This window comes from Centrocercus urophasianus, unplaced genomic scaffold (genome assembly GCF_019232065.1).
Source record: "Centrocercus urophasianus isolate 14NV4802_14NV808 unplaced genomic scaffold, USGS_Curo_1.0 seq_20, whole genome shotgun sequence".
NCBI lineage: Eukaryota > Metazoa > Chordata > Aves > Galliformes > Phasianidae > Centrocercus > Centrocercus urophasianus.
In genome coordinates, this window is record NW_024884756.1 from 13,627,630 (window position 1) to 13,651,895 (window position 24,266).

Genomic DNA, 24,266 nt, shown 5'->3' on the forward strand with positions numbered 1-24,266 from the left:
GAGAGGAGAGGAGAGGAGAGGAGAGGAGAGGAGAGGAGAGGAGAGGAGAGGAGAGGAGAGGAGAGGAGAGGAGAGGAGAGGAGAGGAGAGGAGAGGAGAGGAGAGGAGAGGAGAGGAGAGGAGAGGAGAGGAGAGGAGAGGAGAGGAGAGGAGAGGAGAGGAGAGGAGAGGAGAGGAGAGGAGAGGAGAGGAGAGGAGAGGAGAGGAGAGGAGAGGAGAGGAGAGGAGAGGAGAGGAGAGGAGAGGAGCCTAGTTTTGGCTAGTTGCTGGTGCTCACAGAGCTCTCTGTGATGAGACCATGAATGGAGCATAGCAGCAGCCCACTAACTCAGTGCCATTCTCCCCTGCTTCCTGGAGATTCCAAGGTGAGGAACAGTGAGTGTAGCAGTGCACAGCTTTGGTTGCGTTTGCAAGCAGGAAGAGGCTGTTGCCTGTTCTCAGTACTGCAACAGACTGAGCCCATAGCAGCTGCTCTGTCTGAGACTAGTAATTAATATTTCCCAAAATAAATGACTTGGATACTTATTTAAAACCTTTGTGTCTTTTTTCACTTTGTTGTGGCCATTGATAAGGATTTAGCAGCTTCTCTGTATTTTAAATAAGAATGGAAGTCAGAGAAGGCTCCATCTCATGCATTTCTTTATTATTTCATTTTCACAAGTTGTATTTCACATTAGCGTTAAAAGGCTCTAAGCTACCACTAAATCAGCTTAGAGCAGCTGCTGCTTAGCATCTCACAGCAGGAGCTGGTTGCTTGACATTACAGGGCTGTTTGCCTTCCAGTCCCACTCACAGGTAGCGTACCAAATCCAGCTGACTTTGTGAATTGTAATCAGTCTACTGTTACACGGCTAAAACAAGTGGAATAAGATGTCCTATTTGGTAATTATTTACCAGATGAAAAAAACTGGACTTTATAACTCCTGTGTGAGATTACTTAGTGGAGGGGAAATTGAAAGGGACAGTTATTTAAACGTGAAGTTAAATCAGAGTCTTAAGTACTCATGATCCAATGAGCTTGCTATGAGTGTGTATTGCTGTCCTCTGCATCCAGTCCGTCATTAAATATACATTGCTTTGTCATTAATAAATATGTCATATGAAGAAAATTATTCAGTTCACCTATTAAGTGATTCTAGAAGTAATATTTAGAAATCACTGAGAAAAAAAGCTTATTTTGCTGAGAGTAATTCAGTGTATTCCAGCTGTGTAAAATTTAAAATAAACCTCCAAAGGCTTTTGTACTAAACCAAAAGCTTTTCTGAAAGGGAAACTTAAAATAGCATCAAAATTATGTATACGTATAAGATCGAAAGTTATTGACAATCTGTTAACTTTGACTAAAATTCTGCAGATCAGTTCAGCCATTTAATAAATGGCCTGACTACATTTTCAGAAAGTTATTGAATGTTTATATCTCAAAGTGATTAATGTCAATTTATTTCAGAGTCATGCCCTGCAATAGGCCCTGATCTACAGAGCTTCTGGAATTAAAGCAATTGATCAAAAACAGGAAAATATATAAAGTAACAGATATACTCCTGAAAAATCCTATTTTTTTAAATAATGGATATCATGAGCTGAATTTTAAGACTATTTGTTGTCTAGGTCTGCATTTCTGTATAGAAAAGCAAGTTGAAAGGCAGTACTTATCAAAAATTAAATATTTCCAGTGATGATGGCCCTTCACCCCTTAGTTATCTGCTTTCATAATGTATTTCATTTGCTGTATTTCGCATTTGCTGTAATTAATTAATAGTTAATTAATTTGAAGTTCTAAATCTGAGGACAAGTTTTTTGAAGAATATGCTAAATTTTTTAAGTGTTGATTAGTTCATTACTTATTTAGAAAGACTTTTATATACCTATAATGGACCACAGTCATTTTTGCTGTTTGCTTAATCTTCAGTGGTGCACAAGTTAATCTTTTACTGAAAGTAAGTAGAAATTGTACTGTCCTATGAGGATGTAAATATTGATTAAAGATATTGATTCATGCTCATTCATGAACATAGTGAGACACAAATAATTAGGAAAAATGTAAATCATCCATTTGGGCTATAAATTCTTTGCCTTCTGTTTCCAGACCTAGAAGAGGAGTTTGGTCAATTTACTGGCTAGGTCATTAGCTTGATTAATTAGCTAAGCAGTAAAGAGCTAATACTTCCTTCTCTCATCCTTCCCCTGGATCACATAATGTTCATCTGTGTTCTTTGAAATCTTTCACCATCTCAGTTAAGTAAAATGACTGATTGGCACTGGTGTGGTTTTTTTTCCTCCTCAGCTATTATCTAATTTTTCTTTTTTTCATTTGCTTTTCCATCTTTTCCTCCATGGTACATTTGATATATTCCTAAGGGAAAAGAAATATACTTCTGACTCGCCCATTACTATATTTAAAATTCTGATTAAATGAAAAAAGAGCTAGAAATGATCACTGCTTAAATTTTGAAGAATTACTTTTGATAGAAAAACACAGTACTATGACAAGAAAATCAGGTTATTAGTTACTATGGCTGCAGTGTTAATTGACTGCTAAGCTGAAATGCCATGGGCCATATCTTACATATTCCCACAACTGTCAATGGGAGCTCCACTCATGGAATGAATAGAATTAAATAACCTAAGCCTCCCCCTCTTCTTCCCACACATCTCTCTTCCACATATTGCATCTACTTAATAGGCTAATGATATATGGGCAAAATAAGTGTACGTAACCCTGAAATTCTGACTTTATGTTGAAGAAAAAGTACTTTCTGTGGTACACATTTTGTTAGAGCATTTTTCTTCATTGTCACGAGCCACCTGTAAAGAGTGTGCGGTGACCAGATTTGCAAATCCCCCTTGTAAGGTTAAGGTAAAATGATACTCAAGGTCCAAACACAGTCATCAGTTTTAATGAGAATCTCTGTACTACAATTATCTTAAAAGCATCAGCACTCTTACAACTATATCTGTCTAAGCTGTGCAGCTAAACCATGTGCTTTTATAAGAAATTCGAATAAACCTTGTATTACCTACCAACTTTACGAGGGAAAAAGAAAGGAGAGAGATGGAGGGTGGAGTGTGGAGAAAGGTACACAGTGAGAGACAGACAGACAAAGAGAAGACCAGTCTAGGTTCCAGTGTTTGTCCAGCCGACAGGGAGGTCCTCAGTCTGTGAGAGTGCTTGTCTAGAAGCTTCCAAGTATTGAAGTCTCAAAGCCCTCCAGAACTTCTCTTAGGCTTCCTTTCACGTGGGGTTTGCCATCACAAGTCTGTCAGTAAGTTCGCAACAAGTTTGCAATAGACAAGTTTGCAGCCTAAACTGCTGCAAATGGCAGTTTGGGACAGAGCAAGGCTGTCCTGTCTCTGCAGGGCTCCCTCCACTCAACCACATCTTCAGCCTCCAATTTGTTGTCAGGGTGATGGTCTTATTTAGGAAGTGTTTAAGACAATTCCAGGTATGCCACAGGTAAAGTGTTTTTTGTTGGTCTGCTACATTTGTTTATTAGCATTTTTAAGTTTAGGACAGAAAAAGCTAAATTACGTGCCTTGGTAAATTAATATGTGTTTTATTAAACTGAAGTTTAATTTGAACTGGAGTTCATGGTTTGCAATTCAGTGATATTTGCCGTACTACAGTTTTACTTTGAGGCTGACTTACGAGAACAACTGCTGGCTCTAACACAGAAAGTAAATACCAACCATCTCAGCACTTCAGTCAGGTTGCTTTGGGGAATGAGACTATGGATCTTGCAACCGGTCCATTCCAAATAGTTCCTAAACTAGAGGTTCTATCTTCTATTTAGCGGTTGAGATCACTTATTATTTTCTTCATCAATTTCTCCAATGGCATTTTTGAACATACACAAAGTTTTATATTGCAAAAGCTTACAAAAAACTCTGCACTATTCAGCAAGATCAATGGTTTAACAATGTTTATCTGTCTTGACCTCATCTTCTGGTATTATTTAATCTTTTTCTTCTCTTTTTTAACGTAAAGGCATCCCAAATAATTTCCTATAAAAATAATTTACATATTCACCTGTGATTCATGAAGCAGAAGGTTAGAGCAAGAATTCTAATAATAATAGAATTGCCGAATGAGAATTTATAAATATATTTTTTCCTTTTATCTGAAAAGTAACTTTCAGTATCCAAAACCCAAACACCAGTAACTGCCTATTGAGTCACTGATTTTACTGAAGCTCTTGGAAGCTATCAGTTCTAACCAGATACACATTAAAAGGCCAGTAATATAAGTGCTCAGGAATAAAAATATTCTCAACGTACACTTCTTACCATTACTTTTTTTTCCAGTAGTTATAGAAAATGTTGAATTGTAAAACTTGTTCAAAACAATGATGACAATGCTCAGTGGTTGCACAGAAGCAATGTGATTATAAGCTTTCTGGAAGAGCCAGCCTTTGTTTCTGTTAAGTTTCGATCAACAGAAGTGACAGTAAGAGGCACAGATGTGTAGGAAAATGGGCTTGATCATCTTCTTGGTATGTTCACTTCAATGATTTACATGCTTAGAATTCAAAATGCTTCAATACAAAACCAGTATCTGTGTCAAAAAAAAAAAAAAGCATCAAAATCAAAACCTCATCCTAGCTGTATGTAAAAGCTAATTTTTGCTACTTATATAAAGTGATGAAATACTTCTTGTTAGTACTTCTTGTTAATATCTGTTATTTCTGATACTTTTGCTGAAAGTTCTTTGTTTTACTTTTAGTAAAATTTATGTGTACATTTTGCAAGTCAGTAAAAATACTGATAGAACAATACAAAGTTCTTATGTCACAGGGCAGACGTTTGTGAAACACATACATTGTATACACATCAATCAACACTCAAAGTGTTTTCATATCAGTAAATAAAAGATGAACAATTGAATATATATTTTGCAGAATCTGCAAAATGGAATATGTATGCTATCCACACCTGTGGAAATATAATGGATTTCTTATAGATACTCATAGTTTCTTTTTTAGTCAAAGTGAATGGACATAAGTAGACAAAAATAACAAACCAAGAAATCAGTTCAGTATTGGTCAATATTGAACAATTTGTGATAATTAAGTGTAGTTTATATACTGCAATATATATCCTAATTTGTTTCTTTCCTGAACAAAATTGCCATCAAATTATAGATCTACCTAACCATCCTTTTTTTCTACTTTGTGTAGACCCGTATATGAGTCCTGCCCCTCCAATTACTGAATAATGACAATCATTAGTGAATTTGTTCATAGGCCGTTTCTAGCGATGCACATGCCATGAATAATTTTTTGCCTATGTGAACTGTATTATTCAAAAGGTCAGGAAGATGTACAGACTTGCAGAAAATAGGCAATTACCACTCCATGCTTGCTCTCCTCAAATGCTCTTTCATTCAAGCTTCTGAAAGAAAGTAATTATCATTGAGAAGTGATTAAGGTATATGTTGAATGTGTTCTAATCCGAGGGATCTGTAGGAGCTGGTACAAAGGACTGTGTTTACAACATCATTCTTTGTTACAATTGCCTTTCTTCCTTACCGGAGTAGGAACCAGAGGCACTTAACCTGTCACTCTCATAAAACATAGCTCAGTCACCTCTCATTACAAAGGATTGGTGTCATGAAAAAAATCTGGAGTGTTCAAGAAACCAAACAAAAAAATCTTGATTAAGTAAACACTTTCTTCAAATTCTGATTTCTCTGTTCAGTCTTCTTAAAGTAATTCCTTTCATTATCATATACAGACTGAATAATCCTCCTGATTTACAAATGAATGTTAAAAAAATTAGAGAAACTAGAAACAAGAAGTGTGTCTTTCTAGCCTTAATTCAGATTCCACTGATTCGGGATGTGGTACCCAATTCACATCTACACCAGACTACAGCAAATAGCGTAGTGTTCTTGGTGCTACGCAGAAGATGTGGATTATTCCTGCAGCAGACTCTGCCAATGGTCTTTTTATTGCTGGAATAATTTCTTGTCTTTTAAATAGTTAGAAAAACGTTTTAGAAATTACAAGGCCTATTCCTGCTTATACTACATCAAATGCCAATCTTGAAAAAAAAATTTTTAGAAAAATCTGTGCAGGATATTTAATGTATACTTCGTATTTATGAAGCATACAGGATATTTAAGAATGATGTTGTTCTAGCAGAGATTTCAGTGGATTATAACAGTTTTTAATCTGGGAAATAAAATCAGTCTATAGCTTTTGACCTCTTGGCAGTCTCAGCCCTGGTTCAGGTTTGCAAGATGATTTGCCCGAGTCCTTTCTTCTGCACAAATCCTTCTCCTCCTCCAGATTAAATTACCCACTTCTGACCAGTTCCCCACTGCCAGAAAAACTGCATCATCCTTGTCTATTCTGTTCCTCTTGTGTTCTGTGTTTGTAATCTGACAATTTTGTACCCCTAAAAAATAGGAACCACTGTTCTTTCAGAAAGCAGTGTTGTTGTGGGGAGAACTTTATGGATTTCTTTTTTTTTTTTTTTAAGTCCTGGTGGAGAAGTCCCACAAAATGTCCTGCCAACCAGATGAGCTGTTGAAATTGAGAATAGGGCAGATGAGCACAAATACGCAATAAACTCCAGTGTTCTCAAATAATTTATGTAACGTGTCTTGCATCATTTTTCCTACTGAACTTCACCCTCTAATCCCTCAGGTAATATTAGATTTATGTGTGGGTTCCTTTGAAGTGTACAGGGCTTTCCTCATCATCTGTGTTTTTGTTCTGTTTCTCTATTTGCCATAGAAGACATAGAAGACCTAGATTAGGCTAAGGATTTCAAAACAGTGATGAAGAGATATGAATATATGAAGAAAGAGTGCACAAGTAGGAGGAAGAATCAGGAGTTATATATAAGCAGTTCACGATCAAAAATACTTTGTCCACAATTGCTTTGTGTCCAATTCATGGAGACCTGCACAGTTTCAGAAAGACATCTCCAGAGAAATAAGTATATGTCATCAGATCGTGTCTGGAATTCAATTGGTACTAGTTTTAATAGAATGTTTTAAAAGGTTGGCATGCATTGCATATGTTCAAATCATCCTGCCTCTGGAGTTTCTTGAACAATTGATGAAGGAAAACTTATTATGAGAATAAATAGGTGATTTATTTCTGGAAAAACCCCAGAAGACTGAGCGATGTGGGTGAATAATAGCAAGAAAAAAGTGATTCTACTTCTGGTAGATCTGTAGAATTGTAGAATATGACTGTTGAATGTTGACTCTGTTTTAGGAGAATATTGTAGTTTCTTCTAAATGAATTGATCTCTGGTTCTATTTAAGTGAAGTTCCTTTTAAAGATTTTTTATCCTGCATTAGGTATACATAGCTTTTCTAACCATTTAAATGATTTAAGATCTTGACCAGGGACTTGTAGTCCAGTTTTTTAATAACATTGTTATGATTTTATTACCAACCCTACAATAGGAGTGCTGATCTCAAAACAGGAGAAATTCATTCTCATTACTGCTGTTGTAGCAATGGAATAATGCAGTGAACACATATACTGGATGCTCATCGAAACCCATTCACTGTAGGGTTGTTACATAGTACAATTTGTTTTGCATGTAAATTTTTGTATCATTTTGGAGGATGGTTTAGATTGATCACTGGTGTTATTTGTTGTACCTCTTTTTCTAGGTGTTCATGTCAGTCACTCTTTTATATGGAAGGATTTTATAACTCATTGTTACATTTCAGTCCACCAAAGCTGTGACATCTTTGTGGAAAACTTTTTACTTACCTTTCCTTGAATATTTTTTTGAGCATCTTATACATTCTAGGATTTGAACAGGGGAAGGAGGGAAGCCACATGCTGTGCATGCCTCCCTCGAGGCCTTGGTGTGTCTATCAGAGAGGACCTCTGATAATGCACTGAGTTAATTCTACAGACAGCATTTGCTTCTATTAAATGAAGTTTTGAGAGCTGTTTGTGTGTCCATTCTCCGTTTGCTTCTGTCCATAATATTTTCTTAACTTTTATTAACTTTTTTGTAGGAGGCTTCTGGACACTGAGGATGAACTCTCGGACATCCAGTCGGATTCGGTCCCGCTGGAAGTGCGAGACTGGTTAGCTTCTACATTCACAAGGGAAATGGGAATAGTGAAGAGGAGACCTGAAGAAAAGCCCAAATTTCGAAGCATTGTGCATGCTGTACAGGCTGGGATTTTTGTAGAAAGGTGAGAGTTCTGTTTTCCTACCGTGGTAAGTATTACATTTAACCACAGAGTCTATTGTAAAAGGTGGGATGAGCCTGTATCAATTCTTTAAGACAGGTTTTAGGATTCAAATTATGTATCTGTGTATGTTTCTATACAGAAACCCAGATAAAATCTCTACATTCGTAATGAAATCTCCTGGACTTTGGAAAATTCTGAGAATGGATTTTAAAGCTTGGAATCTTCTACATGAAGATGTGTGCCAAATATTATAGAAACATACAACAGTAATCCACCATCAAAGGGGCTTGTTTCTTAAGTTCATGAAAATGCTTATGTCATCTTTGAGACCAGACCCTCAAGTAGCCTAGTATTATTTTCACAGATCGTGAAAGAAGACTAAACAAAACAAGAAATTGTTATAATACTTTTTAATGAAATACTCTTACTGAATATTTTATTTGTTCTTTTAGGATGTACCGGAGAACTTCTAGCATGGTTGGTTTGGCTTACCCAGCAGAAGTGATTGTAACATTTAAGGTGAAATAACTTTAATTGTGAAATTTGAATGGATTAGTACTTATTTCTAGTGAATTTTAGGGTAAAATAATTTTTTCTACTGAATATACCCTAGACACATTTAGTACTGCAGAACTGAACACACAGAACAGAGCAATTTAATAGTTCAAAATTCAAAAATAGCATATGATTTTGGTTTTTGTTTTACTGTTTTGTTGTGATTTCATTTAGGTGTTACTAGAGCAAGAGTATAAAACTGGTATAGAAATTTTAATAAAAATGTGACAGTTGTGATTGTGTCAGCTCCCACCAGTATGGTAATCAGTATCTCAGGCAGCAGCATTTGTTTTCTTTTTAGGAAAGAAAAGAAAGTCATATTGGGAGAGAGATAATGAAAGAAATTGCGGCTTATGGAACAATGGCACTTTTTCTGTGAATTTAAGGCAACACTATAGTTTACTTAAAAGTCAGTCTCTTATAATAGTAAAATTACTATGGCTACATATTCAATAAAGAATTATATACCCTGAGAAAGAATGTAGAGCTTCACCTTTTCTCCTGAGAGCACAGCATTATTGTGTTATTTACAAATCTCTGTGTGGCACTGTAGCATTAGTAACATTGCACAGAAGCCTATTTGAAGAATAGTTATTCACATTAGCTTAATTGAGTTTTACAGAAAAATTTTACACCAAACGTTAAATTTGAAGGATTAAGGCCTTTGATTTTAAGTTGCATAGGACATGTTACAAGTATTTTATTAATATTTATTAATGTTATTATATTTATTAATATATTAATATTTTTATTAATAAATATTCACTGAGTCATTATCTACAAAAAGAGTTTGAAAGAATTGGAAAAAAAAAAAAAAAACAAACACAAAAAACCACAAAAAAACCAACAACAAAAAGCCCAAGACATTGATTTCTTTCCTTTTCTTCTCCCCTAAAAAAGCAAAATATCTTTTCCAGTGATTAGCTGGAATGCTACTTAAACAAACTGAAACTTTATGGTGTTCTTTTTCTTTTCTGCACACTTATAGGATGTTGATAAATGGTCTTTTGACGTATTTGCCCTAAATGAAGCAAGTGGAGAACACAGTCTGAAATTTATGATGTACGAGCTGTTCACCCGATATGACCTTTTGAACCGTTTCAAGGTCAGAAGCCATCCACAGATAAAAATATGCATGCAAAAATAAGTATGTCAAATTTAAAATGTAAGAAAGCCAGGATGGGTTTGAGATTATTTTTTTTGTACAGTGCAGTGCAGAACTTCATAGAAGATGGCAAGTTGAACATAACAATATGTCAGTAGTTCCGCTATATGAAACTCTACCCAGAGCCTGCAGATATTTCTGCAGATGAAGACCTGAGTGCTACATAGACCTTGTCAAGGCAATTTGGGATAGGACATTGCTCTTGAGCAGTTAAATGCTGTAACCATTAAATGGATTAAATAGGCAGATTTTAAAAAGTTTCCTAATAAGGTAGAAGCTGTAGTTAATCCTGAGTACTGTTTTCATAACACAGTTCATTGTGTGTTGGCCAAAACTGGAGGAGTTTAGCTGAACCTCCCAGTTGAAAGCAACTTTAGTAATATATAGAAAAGGCTGCTTCTAGGTGGTGTTTGTAGGGTTTTGTGGTACAATATGGAGTATTTCTAACCAACTTTGAAAAGTTGAGATAAAATCTGAAGCACCAAATTTATTATTATAAAATTACTGAAATTTCAATGCAGCTCAAAATCTCTCACTGCCAAACTTCAAGCTCCATTGGAAGAGTCTGCTCATTCTGAAGTTGATTTCAGTAATTTGACTTATACAGTAACTCGAACTCAGCTTTTCCTGGGAGGGTCTGGATGATGTCAGAGCCCTACCAGGACCACCATTAACGGCACAGATTGAAAAAAATGCACAGGGTTATTGGCTTAGTGGGATTAAGGCCATTCTCAATCTGACAGTTTATCTTGCAGGACTTTTATATAAAGAAAAAGAAATTTTAAGGAAAATATCAATTCATTACATGGGAAAAAGTGGGACTAAATAGTACCTGTATTTTATACATTGCTTAGAGGAAGTAGGAGACAGGGAATGGAGACTGCCAGGTTCAAGAAAATACTGTCTCAATGTAAAGCTGATCAAGAAAAACAAGTTTTCCTATTTTTAGATTCCTGTTAGTTGTAGCTTTCTTATAGGAACAATCTGCATACAGGAAGAAACCTCTCCACATCTATTTAGTCAATAGTTCTGCAGCCTCTTGTACTCTGACTGCATGCTGTGCATGGTGTATGTTGCAGGATGTAACGTCTACAAAAATTGGGTGAAGACTTCCAGATGCATGTTAGATTTTAGACCTTTACATTTTAAATTCTTCTGTTCATAACAAAAATTTTGTGATGTACTTATTTGTGGTTTATTTATTGCATGATTAACTTTGCTGTTGTTGCAGGAAAAAACATTTATTTTAATTTTTACTTCCTCCCCAGATCCCTGTTCCCAATCTTATTACATTTGCTGAAACTCTTGAGGTTGGTTACAGCAAATACAAAAATCCATATCACAACTTGATCCATGCAGCTGATGTTACTCAAACTGTGCATTACATAATGATTCATACTGGTATCATGGTAAGAAATACTACAAAGTTCAATTTGCTTCTTTTTGCAGATTCTCTGATGTTTTGGATAGCTGTGTATGCGTGGCTTCAGCAAAAAGCTCCTTGAAAATTATTCAGAGAGATTCCAGTCTTCTGTTTAAAAATTCTTCCAGCTTGATGTTGAGGAGAAAAAGGGGGGAAAAAATATCCTTGTTAAACCCTTTTTGCTTTTCATTGGCTGAGCTTTGGCATTGCATATCATATTAAAAGAGATATTTGCAGTAGTGGGTAGGTGAGAATTTTTCACTTCCACATTGGAGCCTGGGAGGCGTGATCAGACAAGGAAACTTCAGTATCTGCTGAGATCTTGGCCATTGAAAGAAATACTGATTCAGTTCAGGTTTACTCGAACACTCTGAGCTGCTTTTTCTTTTGATATATAACCATCTTTAGGACTGCCACTGTGTGCCACGTATGCCTTCAATAGGCAGGAAATTGCATTTGCCTTGCGCTGTTGCAATATCCCAATATTCTTTTGTGTTAACTTTGGGATCTGAAGTGAGTCTGTGCAAGCAGTTTTACTCTTGTTTACTCATGTTTGATTTAATACCAGCTGTGAGAGTCTCCTCACTATCAGGTTGCGAGACAAAAGTGAGTACTGACTGGAAGTAAATGGACATTTCTGTCAATGGACTTTTGATGATTTGTCTTCAGTATGAATGCACCTTTTTATCTTTTTTTTTAATTTACAAAATGCCAGACGTGTGGAAAGTGATAGTGTCTGATTTCTGTTTGTAGAGCCTTGAAATGAATCCATGAGACTTTGGGAAAGGAAAATTTTTAGGCTGACTGTAAATGTTTGTACTTCAACATATAGACAATAAATGACAGTTATTTACCTATGCTAAGCCTTTTCTACCTGAAAGCTTTGGCTTCAGGAGAGAACAAGTCTCTAGGCATTGCAGTAATTAATTCTGTAGTTTGAAGGAAGCTTTTTACTTCTAAACATGGAGATTTTCAAGCCACGTTTTAAGGCAAATACTGCTTGTGGAATGATGTCTGGAATCTTCACCAGCCAGTATTCCCTTTGACACTGAGATATTTTCTTGAGAAAGGACTTCCATAGAAGCCTGAAAAATGGGTTAGGCAACTCTCTTAACTCCAACCCAAAGCTGTTGTATTAGATGTTCACTTATTAAAGAAACATTTTAATAAAAGAAAAAGCTTGAATGCATCATGGATCAGAGCAAGCATTAAGTCATGTGAAGCATGTCTCTGGTGCAGGATAAGCAGTTCAACAGGGAGAAAAATCCCTTTGTTGTATTACAGATTACAAACATTAAAATTATAAACATTCTTTTGGCTTACTGCAGCTGTGCTCTTTCTCCCTTCAAAAAAGACAATAGCATTCCAGATTTCCTTCATGGTGCCAGAACAAACTTTGAACTTTGTGAGTTATACTAGTTAATTTGGAATGATTAGCCATTGATTAAACAACTTTGCAACACACTTCAGAAGGCTCTGAACACTGAATCAAAGAATCTGCTTTGTATTTGAGTATCTGCTGTTCCACCAGATACACATGAGATTGAGAAAGGCCTCAACAACTCAAGTGGTACAATGTAGGCAATTTAACTTTGTAACTGCACTTGGATGTGATTTGGACAACTATTTTCAGAGAAGCATAAACTTCAGTGCTGTTACTTTGCTGTAGAAGCTCATTAATCTTGCAATATCTGTGCAAAATATTCCTGTAAAATTAGGCCACTTTTTAAATATTCGCTTTTGAATTGCTGAATTATGATACTGGAAAGTTCTTGGAAAGTTACCTAACTAGGACACCACTTAGTCAAGAGTGCCTTCAAACAGATGCAGTTTGCCAGGCAGAAGAAACATTTATAGAAATCAGTGTTTGAAAGGAGGCCTAGTGATTCCGCAGCTTGCAGTGTATTTCTGTCCAAATGTCATTTGCAGTCTGAGAATTCATCACTATATGCACAAATGTTCTGCTTAACTTTTTTTTCTTTCATTCTTTGCTGTTGCCTGATTAATTTTAGCCCTCCTGAACCAAGAAGTTGGCTTCTTGATCTATTTGGTTTTGGAGTGTGTCCTTTGTAATACTAATTGTAATTCTGCTGTATCGTCTATCAATTACTTGGACAGGAAGCGATTTGATACAATTGTATATCAGATTCCTCGGAGTTTTGCAGACTGACATTTGGTTTGAAATTCTTGTGCTTTTACTGTACCTTGAGGAGGTCACTATTGTGGAGGTCATACGTATATCTGTTTGGTACTTGGAATACAGTCAGATTTCAGCATTTGGCAAAAGTTTGACTGTTCATAGCTTTTGGTTTGAAAGCTTTTAGAAAGATTATGCTGAAGAATAATATATTTTCAGTGTCTTGTTTAAAGAAATAGAATGATCATCATATTTTATGGAAGACGTTGCCTGTCTATCTTAAGAAATGAGTTTCAGCCACTTCGGATCACTTCAGATGTGTTAGGAAGTTAGATATCACAGATGGCAGACAATCTATTAACTTCTCCAAGAGATTAAATCCCAGATGATACAACTGAAATATATAGCTCAAGCTAGCATTTATGAGATCTTCATCTCTACAAATTTAAGAATCCAAGTCCCAGGGAATACATCTTGTGAAGAACTTTTGAGTCATCGATCATCTTCCCACCATCTCTTTTCTCCTCCCACGTACCTGTATTGCTCAAATGAAAAGAAAAAATGTCTTTGCTATCAACCAGTGTATTGTGAGACTCACAGCTTTACTCATTTTTTAATCCAGCCTTGTTTAAAGAAATAGTTAGAACCAGAGTTCGTGAAAAGTTAAGGTGCATCGATTTATAAGCAATTTATAGTACTGCAAAGCATCTCTCAGTAGAGAGCTCTCTCAAGATTTTTTTTTTTTTTTTTCCAACAGTAGTTACACTCTCATGGCACAATATCAGCTAGCAGGGAAGTAGGTTCCAGCTCCTTGCTGTCTGCCAGACCTCTGGATACCAGAACCTGCTTTGCACACTCCTATTGAAATAAATTAACTTGGCTTTTAGAGAGAAAGCTTACTCCTCTTCCTTAAAAATCTCTTAGCTAAATAGTTCTCAATTTCTCTGATTTTGACACTAATCTGAATTTTGACGATATTGCTGCAGTGTCCAGAATACTTACTTTCATGAGCACAGTATGAAAATTCTGTATAGTCTACAGATATTGTTTGTAAGAAGCTCTCTCGACCTGTAAATGAATTATCTAGCAACTATTTTGGTTGCTAAAAAAGTTGAGGCTTAAAAAAGCATCTGAAAGAAAAAGTTTGTATTTGGCTTTGGTTGCTCATAATTTCTGGATTTCTGTTCTATTTGGTATGCTGAAAACATCGTGAAAGTCAGGACGAGCCATGGCCTAGTTTCTAACGACAGACAATACTATGAAGGTCAATGTTTCCATTTTTAGAACTGCTTACAGTACATTCTCATTCCTCCGTTGTGACCTTTTAAAATCTATACAGCTAGTACTTGTTGTTCCTTGGCTGCCTTAGCTGGTCTCTGAGTGACCTATTTTATTGTTCTCACACAGCTTATGAATTTTGACTGTTTCCTGTCTTTATTGAAAAATTGATACCACTTCTGGCACTGCGTGCATCTCATGTAGGGCATGGCATTCGCTCCAAAAGTAATGCCTCCTATTCATTTCCACGGAGACTATAACAGACACAAAGAGCAAAACAGCGCTATTTGATGGAGCAAACTCTCAGCTACAAAACACTTTTTTCAATATAGTCACCACCACTGGTCAATCTGCTGATGAGCTGACAGCAGTGCTCTTCATTTCATGGTGTGACAGCTGTGTATGCCTGTCTGGAATGTAGCTTGTCTTTCACATCACTGTTGCCACTGCTCATGTGCACCACCCACCACCTCACTATGCTCACATCCACTGTTTGGTCTCTGTAAACCTTCAGCTAGTATTGAATTGGTCAATAGGTGCCATTTTTTCCACATGGAGGAATTCAGTGACACACCTTTGCTTCATACACACTTCCATGTCAGACACCATTTTGTCAGACTGCTCCTCTGCTGCCGTCTGTCTCATGGCAATAGAATGTAATGGAATGTTGGTGGGAAGGTTCATCCTCTACAGCCATACTGCCAACATCTGCCTCTGACGCCATAGGCCAAAATAACAAAATAGGAGGCATTGCTTTTGGAGCAGCCCTAGTGCATGTATTTATATATTTGGGTGAAAATCATTCGTAGATCTTTTAGCACAGAAGCTTACTTCTACACAGGAAAAAATCTGAAATATTTGTGGAAATACCTGACTGTCACTTGACTTAATCAGTCCTATGTCTGTGGGCTTAACTATCACTTGATGCTTCTGCCCCTATTTTTGGGGGGAGTAAATTTTCTCCTGAAGCTTTAAGTATTTACCATTAAAGAAAGTAGAACTTGAATGATAAAATAACAAAGCTGATTATACCAACAGAGCAATCTTGAATTAGCAAGAGGTATAAAAGTGCAGAAAATTCTTGTGCTTGTGTTGTTTTATACAGACTATCTGTGTTTTCTTTTGTTCTGTGTAACTGTATACTAATTTTATGCACCATATTTGTACATTTCTGAAAGCAATATGGTAGCACAAAGTATAATATAATTTAGAAAAGAAAAATCTCCCATGACCTAATTTCAGTATTATAGTTGTACCTAAAAAGGTATTGTAAACTGCATATTTTTTCACTGAAAAAAAGAAATTACAGCCTTAGCTTTGTAAAAATCTTTTAGAAGAATTTACTACAATTTAGCAAGTGTCAAATATTGGTTAGCATATTAGACACCTCCCACCCCAAATAACACTAAAGTACACCACTTAATTTTCTTAAAAACTGCTTATATATTATGGCTAAAAGTATTTACTTTGCTAGTGTCCATAAAGGTTTTAACTCAGTCTTGGAGACATTCATATAAGCAGAAGGAGTAATTTTATTGTATAATACTTAGGCATGGTGGCTGTATAGTCAGCTGGAATCGAAAAATGATGAAGTTTACTTTAGCTGAAGGTCATGCAGAACACTTCAGTAATGCAGTTAATCTGAATTAGGCAGCTATAGAAAACATAACTAAGATCTGTTTTTCATTTACTAGCACTGGCTCACAGAACTGGAAATTTTAGCAATGATTTTTGCAGCTGCCATCCATGATTATGAACATACGGGGACCACAAACAATTTTCATATTCAGACAAGGTAAGCAAAGTTGTCCTTGAAGCATCAAGCCTGGAGTTTGCTGTTGATTATTCCAAGCTGTTTCATACCTCTTACTGGTGCTGCCAGAAAGTAGCCAGACCATTCCAGATTTTATGAATTGAGTAAGCAGGAAAAAACCTTCAAGCACAGCTTTAGCAATCCCTACCAAGGATCCTCCCCTAACATGTCATGATAACATCTGCAGTAGCTATGACAAAGAAATCCATTTTGAAAGTTAGGCTCACTGCATTCTGATTCAGGCATAGTATGTCATAGCCTCTGGTCCAGAACATTAACGTATGCCTTAAAATATATTCAGCTTACTGAATGAGAAACTCTGACAGATAAGGTACAGGTAAAGTGCCCAAGGGTTAAGTGTAATTAAATCCAGGACATACTCATGCCCTGGGTTGTGCCCTTAAACAATGAAGAAATTCAAGATCTGTAGCTGCAATAAAGGCATAATACTTTTCCTCCTCTGCACAGCCCTTCTAAAAATAAACTCTAGTTTGTAGTTCCAAGTTTACACTACTTTTCTATTTTTGTCATTAATATTTTGCTCTGGAGTATTGCAAAAGTAAAAAAAAAGAATTACACTGTTTGACTCTTACTTGGACATACAAACAGGTATTTGTTTTGTGGTAGATACCAATTAAGCTCATTCTTTGCTCTTAGTGAATTGGCCCTGATGTGACATCTCAGGGTGTTATTCCGGTTTCTTTTGCCAGCAAGATGCTGAGGAAAAGGCTGGCATAATCATATCCAATTTCATTTCTGATTAAAACTATGCATGATTAGCCATGTGGGTCAAAGTGTTCTTCATAACCTAGTGTGATTGGTAAATCATTAATTTTCCCATGATTTTAGAAAGATTATGAGCATAAACTTACTCATTGTTTGGGTGGGATATTGTTCGTTCCTTTTAAGTAAACTTTCCAATCCTATTTTTTCAGTTTCCCCAGTGCCATACCATACATGTGAGTGGTTAAACTGAACGTTTCATATTGTTCATCAGAACAAGGAATTGAATTTACCATATTAAGATCATAGTAAGCTGCACTGATAAGTCATTCCACCTCCCCTGCAGTACATATTGATCAGCTCACTGAACTGAGATATTCCGGAACAACAGAAGAGAAGTGGAGCAGAGAGGGGAAACCTAAGGTTGCCTAACAAGTCAAGTTGGGTTTTGGGAAAACAAGTTCCCCAAGAATTAATGAACTCTGAAGTATGATAAATCTGTATTGCATCCAAATTTCTGAAAAATCCATATGTAATTTTGGTATTTTAAGTTAGGCTCTTATTAGGAAGGAAAGGATGCAGTTGAGTATGGTAACTTTAAGGGTCAGGCTTTAGAAAGAATTTCAATGCAATCAAGATTCAGCTTTGTAGTTCTTCCATTTCCTTCTTACAAGGCTCAAAGTGAGGCTGCTTTTCTGCGAGAACAGGGGATCCATTTATAACTTATGAAATTGAAGTTTTAAAACATTTTAAAGTTTACAGATCTTTTGGATTGCGAGTGACATGAGCCAAAGCACGTCTCTCTCAGAATAGAGGTGGTAATTTTTTAATACCCATTCTATTTGTAGATCTCCTCTCTTGTGAATGAGTTGCATTTTAAATGGTTGTGTTGCCAAGGAGTATTTCTAAGTGGCCTCAAAGAGCATCTCTATTGCTCTGTGATCCAGTACTGTCAAGAAGCTCTAGGTTTGCTTCACAGATTATTGGTGCAGTTTTAGAGTAAAAACAAAATGTTATATATTTAAAAAGATTACTTTCACGTGGGCAATATATACAGTGGTAATGATGATATTTTTATGCAGATAGTATGGAAGCTTTATCATAATTTGATTTGATATTTATTTGATAGAAAAAATAAACATAGTTGGAGAGATGTAAATGTATATGGTCAGTAGTTCTCAATGTTCTTCCTTCTCCAGCACTACCATTGGGATGTTATTGAAAATTGTGCCTTTTTTTTTAACACTAGGTCAGATGTTGCAATATTGTACAATGATCGGTCTGTTCTTGAAAACCATCATGTAAGTGCTGCTTATAGACTAATGCAAGAGGAAGAGATGAACATCCTGACAAATTTAACCAAAGATGACTGGAGGTAAGTAGTGTTTAGATACTCAAACATAATTCTGGTATTTAAAAATACTGAAAAACTCCAGGCTTTCTCTATAGAGTCTGTTTTAAGAGTTCAAGTTACAGGAAGAAACTTTTGGCTGTGGCGGGAGTAATGGATATTTAGAGCTTTGGGAAAGCTGCTGTCGTGTAAAGAAGTACTGTTTGGAAGTTGCCAAATAATTTTCCAAGTGAGGTTGTGCTTTTATGAGGCATGTTGTTGGACTGTGTGGACAATGTCTCTGATGAGATAGTTTTCAGGAAAACCACAGAACTGCCCCTGTTGAGATAGATTACCTTTGTCTAGTGATGGATTTTAAAACCACGGTGCAGAGTCATGCTCTACTGCCAGCATGACCACTACTGCATCTGAGATTTCTGTGTGCAGATTTCTGCACTGCATAATCACATCTTGTTAAGCATTAAAACATGAGTTATCTGCAGAGTCCAAAAATAATAAGGTAAGGGTTCAGAAGCACGTGTTTTTTTCTTCTTCTTCATTTTAATGTGCTTTCTGAAGAAAATTTGAGTGGTTGAAAGAATCAGGAACGTAACTGCCATGCACGAATATCAGGAACGAAATCAGCAAGTGTTAGATCTATGATTTTCTCAGTTATTAAGGCAGCACGTTATCTTTGTATACCATAGATCTCTACTAGATCCATACATCAAGTCTTTAAATTTGAGTCTTATGTATGATTCTGTATGTGTAGCTATTGTCATTCAGATATCCTAAAAATAAGTAGGTGGACTTTGAATCCAGATAGGGATGTTTTGCTTCCAGGAAGGTCTTCCACTGTAAAGGATGCCATCATAAATTATAGAGCTGTAATTTGTTTATTTATGTTTTCACAAAAAATGCAGAATTATAAAGAAATACAGGAATTTCAGAACAAATTTTGGTTTGGGATATGTTTACAGGCAGAGGATAGGTTTTTGGTAGATTTACATAATTTTACTCATTTACATGAGTAGAACATTCCGAAATAAATATTTTATTGAACGCAAGTCTGCTGATCCTTTTGGTTTTCAGTTCATCATTTCTCAATAGATGCTCCACTATGCTTAATATTGAAGTGTTTATTTATTTATTTTTTTTAATTTAGTAAAATAATGAGAGGAGAAACAAAATTTTTCATTCTCATAAAGGATTTATTCTCAGGTGATACTCATTTGATTTAGTTATCATAAAGTTTGCATTGTAAATTTACTTCTGGAGAAAGATCTCTGGAAATGATAAACTTCAACAATGATTCCTGTATAAACCCAGCTCTTCATTACCAGCACAATGGATAACCAGAAGGCTGGAGCACCTCTCCTACGAAGACAGGTTGAGGGAGCTGGGCTTGTTCAGTCTGGAGAAGAGAAGGCTTCAGGGAGACCTCATTGCAGCCTTTCAGTATTTAAAGGGAAATTATAAATAGAAGGGAAATCAGCTTTTTGCAGGGGTAGGTAGTGACAGGACAAGAGAGAGTGGTTTAAAACTGAAGGAAGGGAGATTTAGATTAGATGTTGGGGGAAGTTTTTCAGAGTGTGGAAGTTTTTTTCAGAGAGTGGTGAGGTGCTGGAACAGTCTGCCCAGGGAGGTTGTTGATGCCCCGTTCCTATAGGTATTCAAGGTCAGGATGGATGGGGCCCTGGGCAGCCTGATCTGGTGCTCGATCTAGCAGTTGGCAACCCTGCCCACAGCAGGAGGGTTAAATCTATATGATCTTTAAGGTCCTGTCTAACCAAAGACATTCTATAATTCTAACATGAGCAGGGGTCTTTCTCTGCTGGGAACTCTTTTGGGCCTCTGTGATCCTTATTAAGAGCTGTTGAGAGTGGAGATGTGATTGTGCCAGTAGGCAGCCAGCAGGAGCTGGGATTTTTCATCTTTTAAAATCATAACTTGTAGAAGAGGTAATGAATTTCACTTCTTTAAGCTAGTTGCTTTGAATATGTGCCCCCAGCTGGTGTCATTTCATACACTGTCCTGCCAGAGAGCATGTAGAAAGCAGTTAGACTTTCTGATGCAGTTGAATTTCAGTTCAAAACTGGACCAAAGTCCTGGATTCATAGTCACTAGAGACCTCCTTGAATGAGTGTAGCCTGGGAATACCTGCAGCAATATGTAGTTGGATGTCAGCTGGTACTCTTCATTCCAGTCATTCCCTTTTGCTATATCAGGAAGAAAAGAGTGATAGGATGATAGAAAGTATTGCCCAGTGGAAAGAGAAGCCTATGGTTTCCAGGTGTGTGATGTTTGTAATATAACGCTCTGATATGCTGCAACAGAATAAAGGAGGGAATATGATAGATTATTTTCACTTTTTGGAAGTACTCTCTTCTCTGTAAAGACTGCTTAGTCTAGTCTGTATGAAACCTGCCTAACAAGCTCAAGCAATTACAGTAGGACACGGAGTTCCACGGTTTGTTGCTTAGATAGACTCTAAGTCTGTTGTTGGTAGTAAATATAAATGATAATTTGCTCAACTTTTTAATGTACTTCCTCACACTGATGAATTTCTTGATTACCATCAGATCTGTTTTTTTTTTTTTACTTACAGTGATTTTATTTTTTATTTTATATTAACAGCTCTGCTTATTTACACTGTAATTCTCTATTTCAGCAAGATGAAGCAAAATGACTGGGAATGACTTTATAGTATTACACTTGATTTTCTACAACTTAATTTCAAGAAGATAAATGAACTAATAAACAGTCATCTTCATTTGAGCTTAAAGCACAGGACTTGGGTCTGAGCAGGGAAACGCTGCCAATTACAAGTCACCAATTACAAGTGAACAGGCGATATTAAGGTTTCAAACCATTCCAGTTATAAAGCATATATTGATATATTGACTGATTATATAAAAATATGGACAAAAAATGTACGTTATGTGCAATGCATAATGCACAGCTTCTCTTTCACAACTTCCTCTGGCATTATTCTGTTTGAGGAAAGCAGAATTGCTGTAACTTGCAAGATTGCCTTAGGTCTTCAGTTTCCTACTTCCTAGCCTGTTCCTAAGGTTTTAGTTCAATGATCCAACTGTGTCCAACTGACTAAATGTCATTGTCACAAACAAATCCTGGTGACATGGGATTCAGTTTATTGGTTGACTACTTTCTGAAGAAACGAATGTATCGCTCTTTGTCTCTTGTCTATCACAGCATTATTCATGTTGTTTTTTCACGTCATATTTCATCTACTACTTGTTTATAAACATCCATAGGTCATATGGCTATGGGAGAGCTAAGAAAGGATGACAACAAAGGACACGACCAATTGCTTAAGAAATATGTATATACAAAACCAGTATTTTTCCAATTGTGAGCTCCAAAAATTTGCTATGTGCTATAAATGAAATTGCTATACTTCTGATAGCAGACATAAAGATGGCAGTTCCTATATGTCATTTCGCTGTGGTAGTATTAGCAGCACTAACAGTGTTTGTCATGATGCCTTCAGCTGCCTGATGCTTAAGGGAGTGTGCAGTGTTTTCTCTCCTTCGATATGGAAGTTGAGAGTCTCCATGGAGATAGTTTGGGAACAGACTGTGTCCAAGAGTAATCTTTTGTGCAGTGTTAGTAGACTGAGCTCTCTTGGCTCTAGTAAAGCTGTATTTAATGTTTCCCTGCCAGTTCTGTATTTTCTGTCTCTCTGTTGAAAAGAATGGGAGTGCAGGCAGGAAGCAATTGCAGACTGTAGGTGGAGAGCCTCTCCTTTGCTGTTATGTAGTGTTTTAGTGACCTGAAATATTGTGAAGTGTGTGAGAAGGGCAGTGCTAAACTATCTGATCCTTCTTCAGGTGTCAGAAGCATGAATGTGAGTTTGTCATCTGCCATGACAAAGCGAATCTACCAGAAGCAGCATGTTGATTGCATGCCTTGCATGGTGGGGCTGGCTTATTTCTAATTATCACTAGAAGAAAGTTCAGACAGGGAAAGTTCCTAGGAAAATCTTCATAGGAATAGAAGTTATCATCAATTAAGTTTTACAAAGAAACAGCACTTAACAGTGCTGAGCTCTCGCTTTTCATGCAGCTAGGCTTTTTTTCGTCTTTTTTTTTTTTAATTTATTTCTGGGTTTGGCTGTGTTTGAAAGGTGCAGTTTCAAAGCAGTGTGGAGGAGAAACAGTTGGGATACAAATAAATTAGTCTCTCATTATGAGATCAGATAAGGTAAGACATTTTCTAAACTCAGTTTGTTATGGCTGCATATTATTTGAGAAGTGAGAGGGTTGAATCTTTATCCAGTTATCATCAAAGCAAGTCAAGAAGAAATACACAAAAATCAATGAGGAGTATTAACTTAAATGTGCAATTAATTTAATTCAGAAGCAGTGTTGATAATTCATTATAAAAACTACTCAGCCCTAAAAAAAAGCCAAACAATCTATCTCTTTAAAATGTGTTCCTTTGAAAAACCTGCACTGTTAGTCAACTCAAAGATTGAATATACTACTAAAGATCAATGAGTGTTACTTAAGTAGAATTTTACTCTTGTAATTGATACTTAGAGACCTTTAAGATTAGCATTGTGCTCATGAAGAGTTATGCTGCACCAACAAAGATTTGATGTGGTGAATTCTCCTCCGTTTACATATATAAGTGGCACTCTTACATATAATAGCCAGTAGGTCATTTTAAAAGCATGAGAATAAAGTAGACTCCTGCATACAACCCTCAACATCAAGGAAACAGAATTCTTTGAATCAGTATGCTGTGGCAGTATTGTAGATGCTGAGTTTTCTTCAAGGCACAGTTATTGCTGCTTGACAAGTAAGATTAACAGTAGGAATTTGTACACTGTCTCACGTGATTCACATTTTACTATTTTCATATCCATTTAGTATGGCCAAGCCCATATCTCAGTGCAAAACATCTGCATACAGATAAACTATAAATTCTGAACTTGCTTTAACTCTTGTAATAGACATTAAGGCATTTTTGAATTGAAGAATAGTTTGACATAATCTTTGTATGTTAGCATAATGTTAATAGCGTTTTGTATGTAATACTTCTTGCTCTTTTAAATGTTTTCACCATCTTCTTCCTGTGTTGTTCCTGCTATCCACTGATATGAGGGCAATAATAAAAGATAACAATATATTCCACTGTACAATATACACCACTGTGTGGTGGTGAGCCCAGAGACTGACTGTAAAATATTTCACTGCTGAAAAATAAGGAAAGGCTTTAAGTGGGTGACAGTTTTAGTTTAAACAGTAGAAAAGAAGAATTAAAAAATAGTGTGACTCTAAAATAATAGAATGTGAAATAAAAAACTAGAAAGAGCATTTTTTGAAGTACATTGCTTCCACAGAATCTCTTTATGATTCAATAGTCAAGTTATTAACTATTTATTTATTAATTATTAATAAATAAATTAATAAATAAATTATTAACTATTGGCTGGAGGACTGTGTAGAGGAAATGGACCTGGGGGTATTGATTGATGCTCGGCTGAACATGAGCCGACAGTGTGCCCAGGTGGCCAAGAAGGCCAATGGCATCCTGGCTTGCATCAGAAACGGTGTTGCAAGCAGGAGCAGAGAGGTGATTGTTCCCCTGTATTCAGCACTGGTGAGGCCGCACCTCGAGTACTGTGTCCAGTTTTGGGC

The 24,266-nt window shown here is 36.3% G+C and overlaps 1 protein-coding gene across 6 annotated transcripts in view; it reads left to right on the plus strand.

Annotated features, from left to right (window-relative positions):
• Positions 1-24,266, plus strand: part of PDE1A (phosphodiesterase 1A) — a 208,750-nt gene that overhangs the window by 154,351 nt on the left and 30,133 nt on the right. For all 6 annotated transcript variants that reach the window (XR_006169460.1, XR_006169461.1, XM_042822474.1 and 3 more), the window contains 6 exons: positions 7,991-8,173; positions 8,626-8,692; positions 9,717-9,833; positions 11,162-11,302; positions 16,426-16,526; positions 18,517-18,642. Coding sequence is in view for 4 of the 6 variants with exons in the window: in XM_042822474.1 (XP_042678408.1) it covers positions 7,991-8,173; positions 8,626-8,692; positions 9,717-9,833; positions 11,162-11,302; positions 16,426-16,526; positions 18,517-18,642 (735 nt within the window). In the remaining 2 variants the exon portion in view is untranslated. The remainder of the gene's footprint in view (positions 1-7,990; positions 8,174-8,625; positions 8,693-9,716; positions 9,834-11,161; positions 11,303-16,425; positions 16,527-18,516; positions 18,643-24,266) is intronic.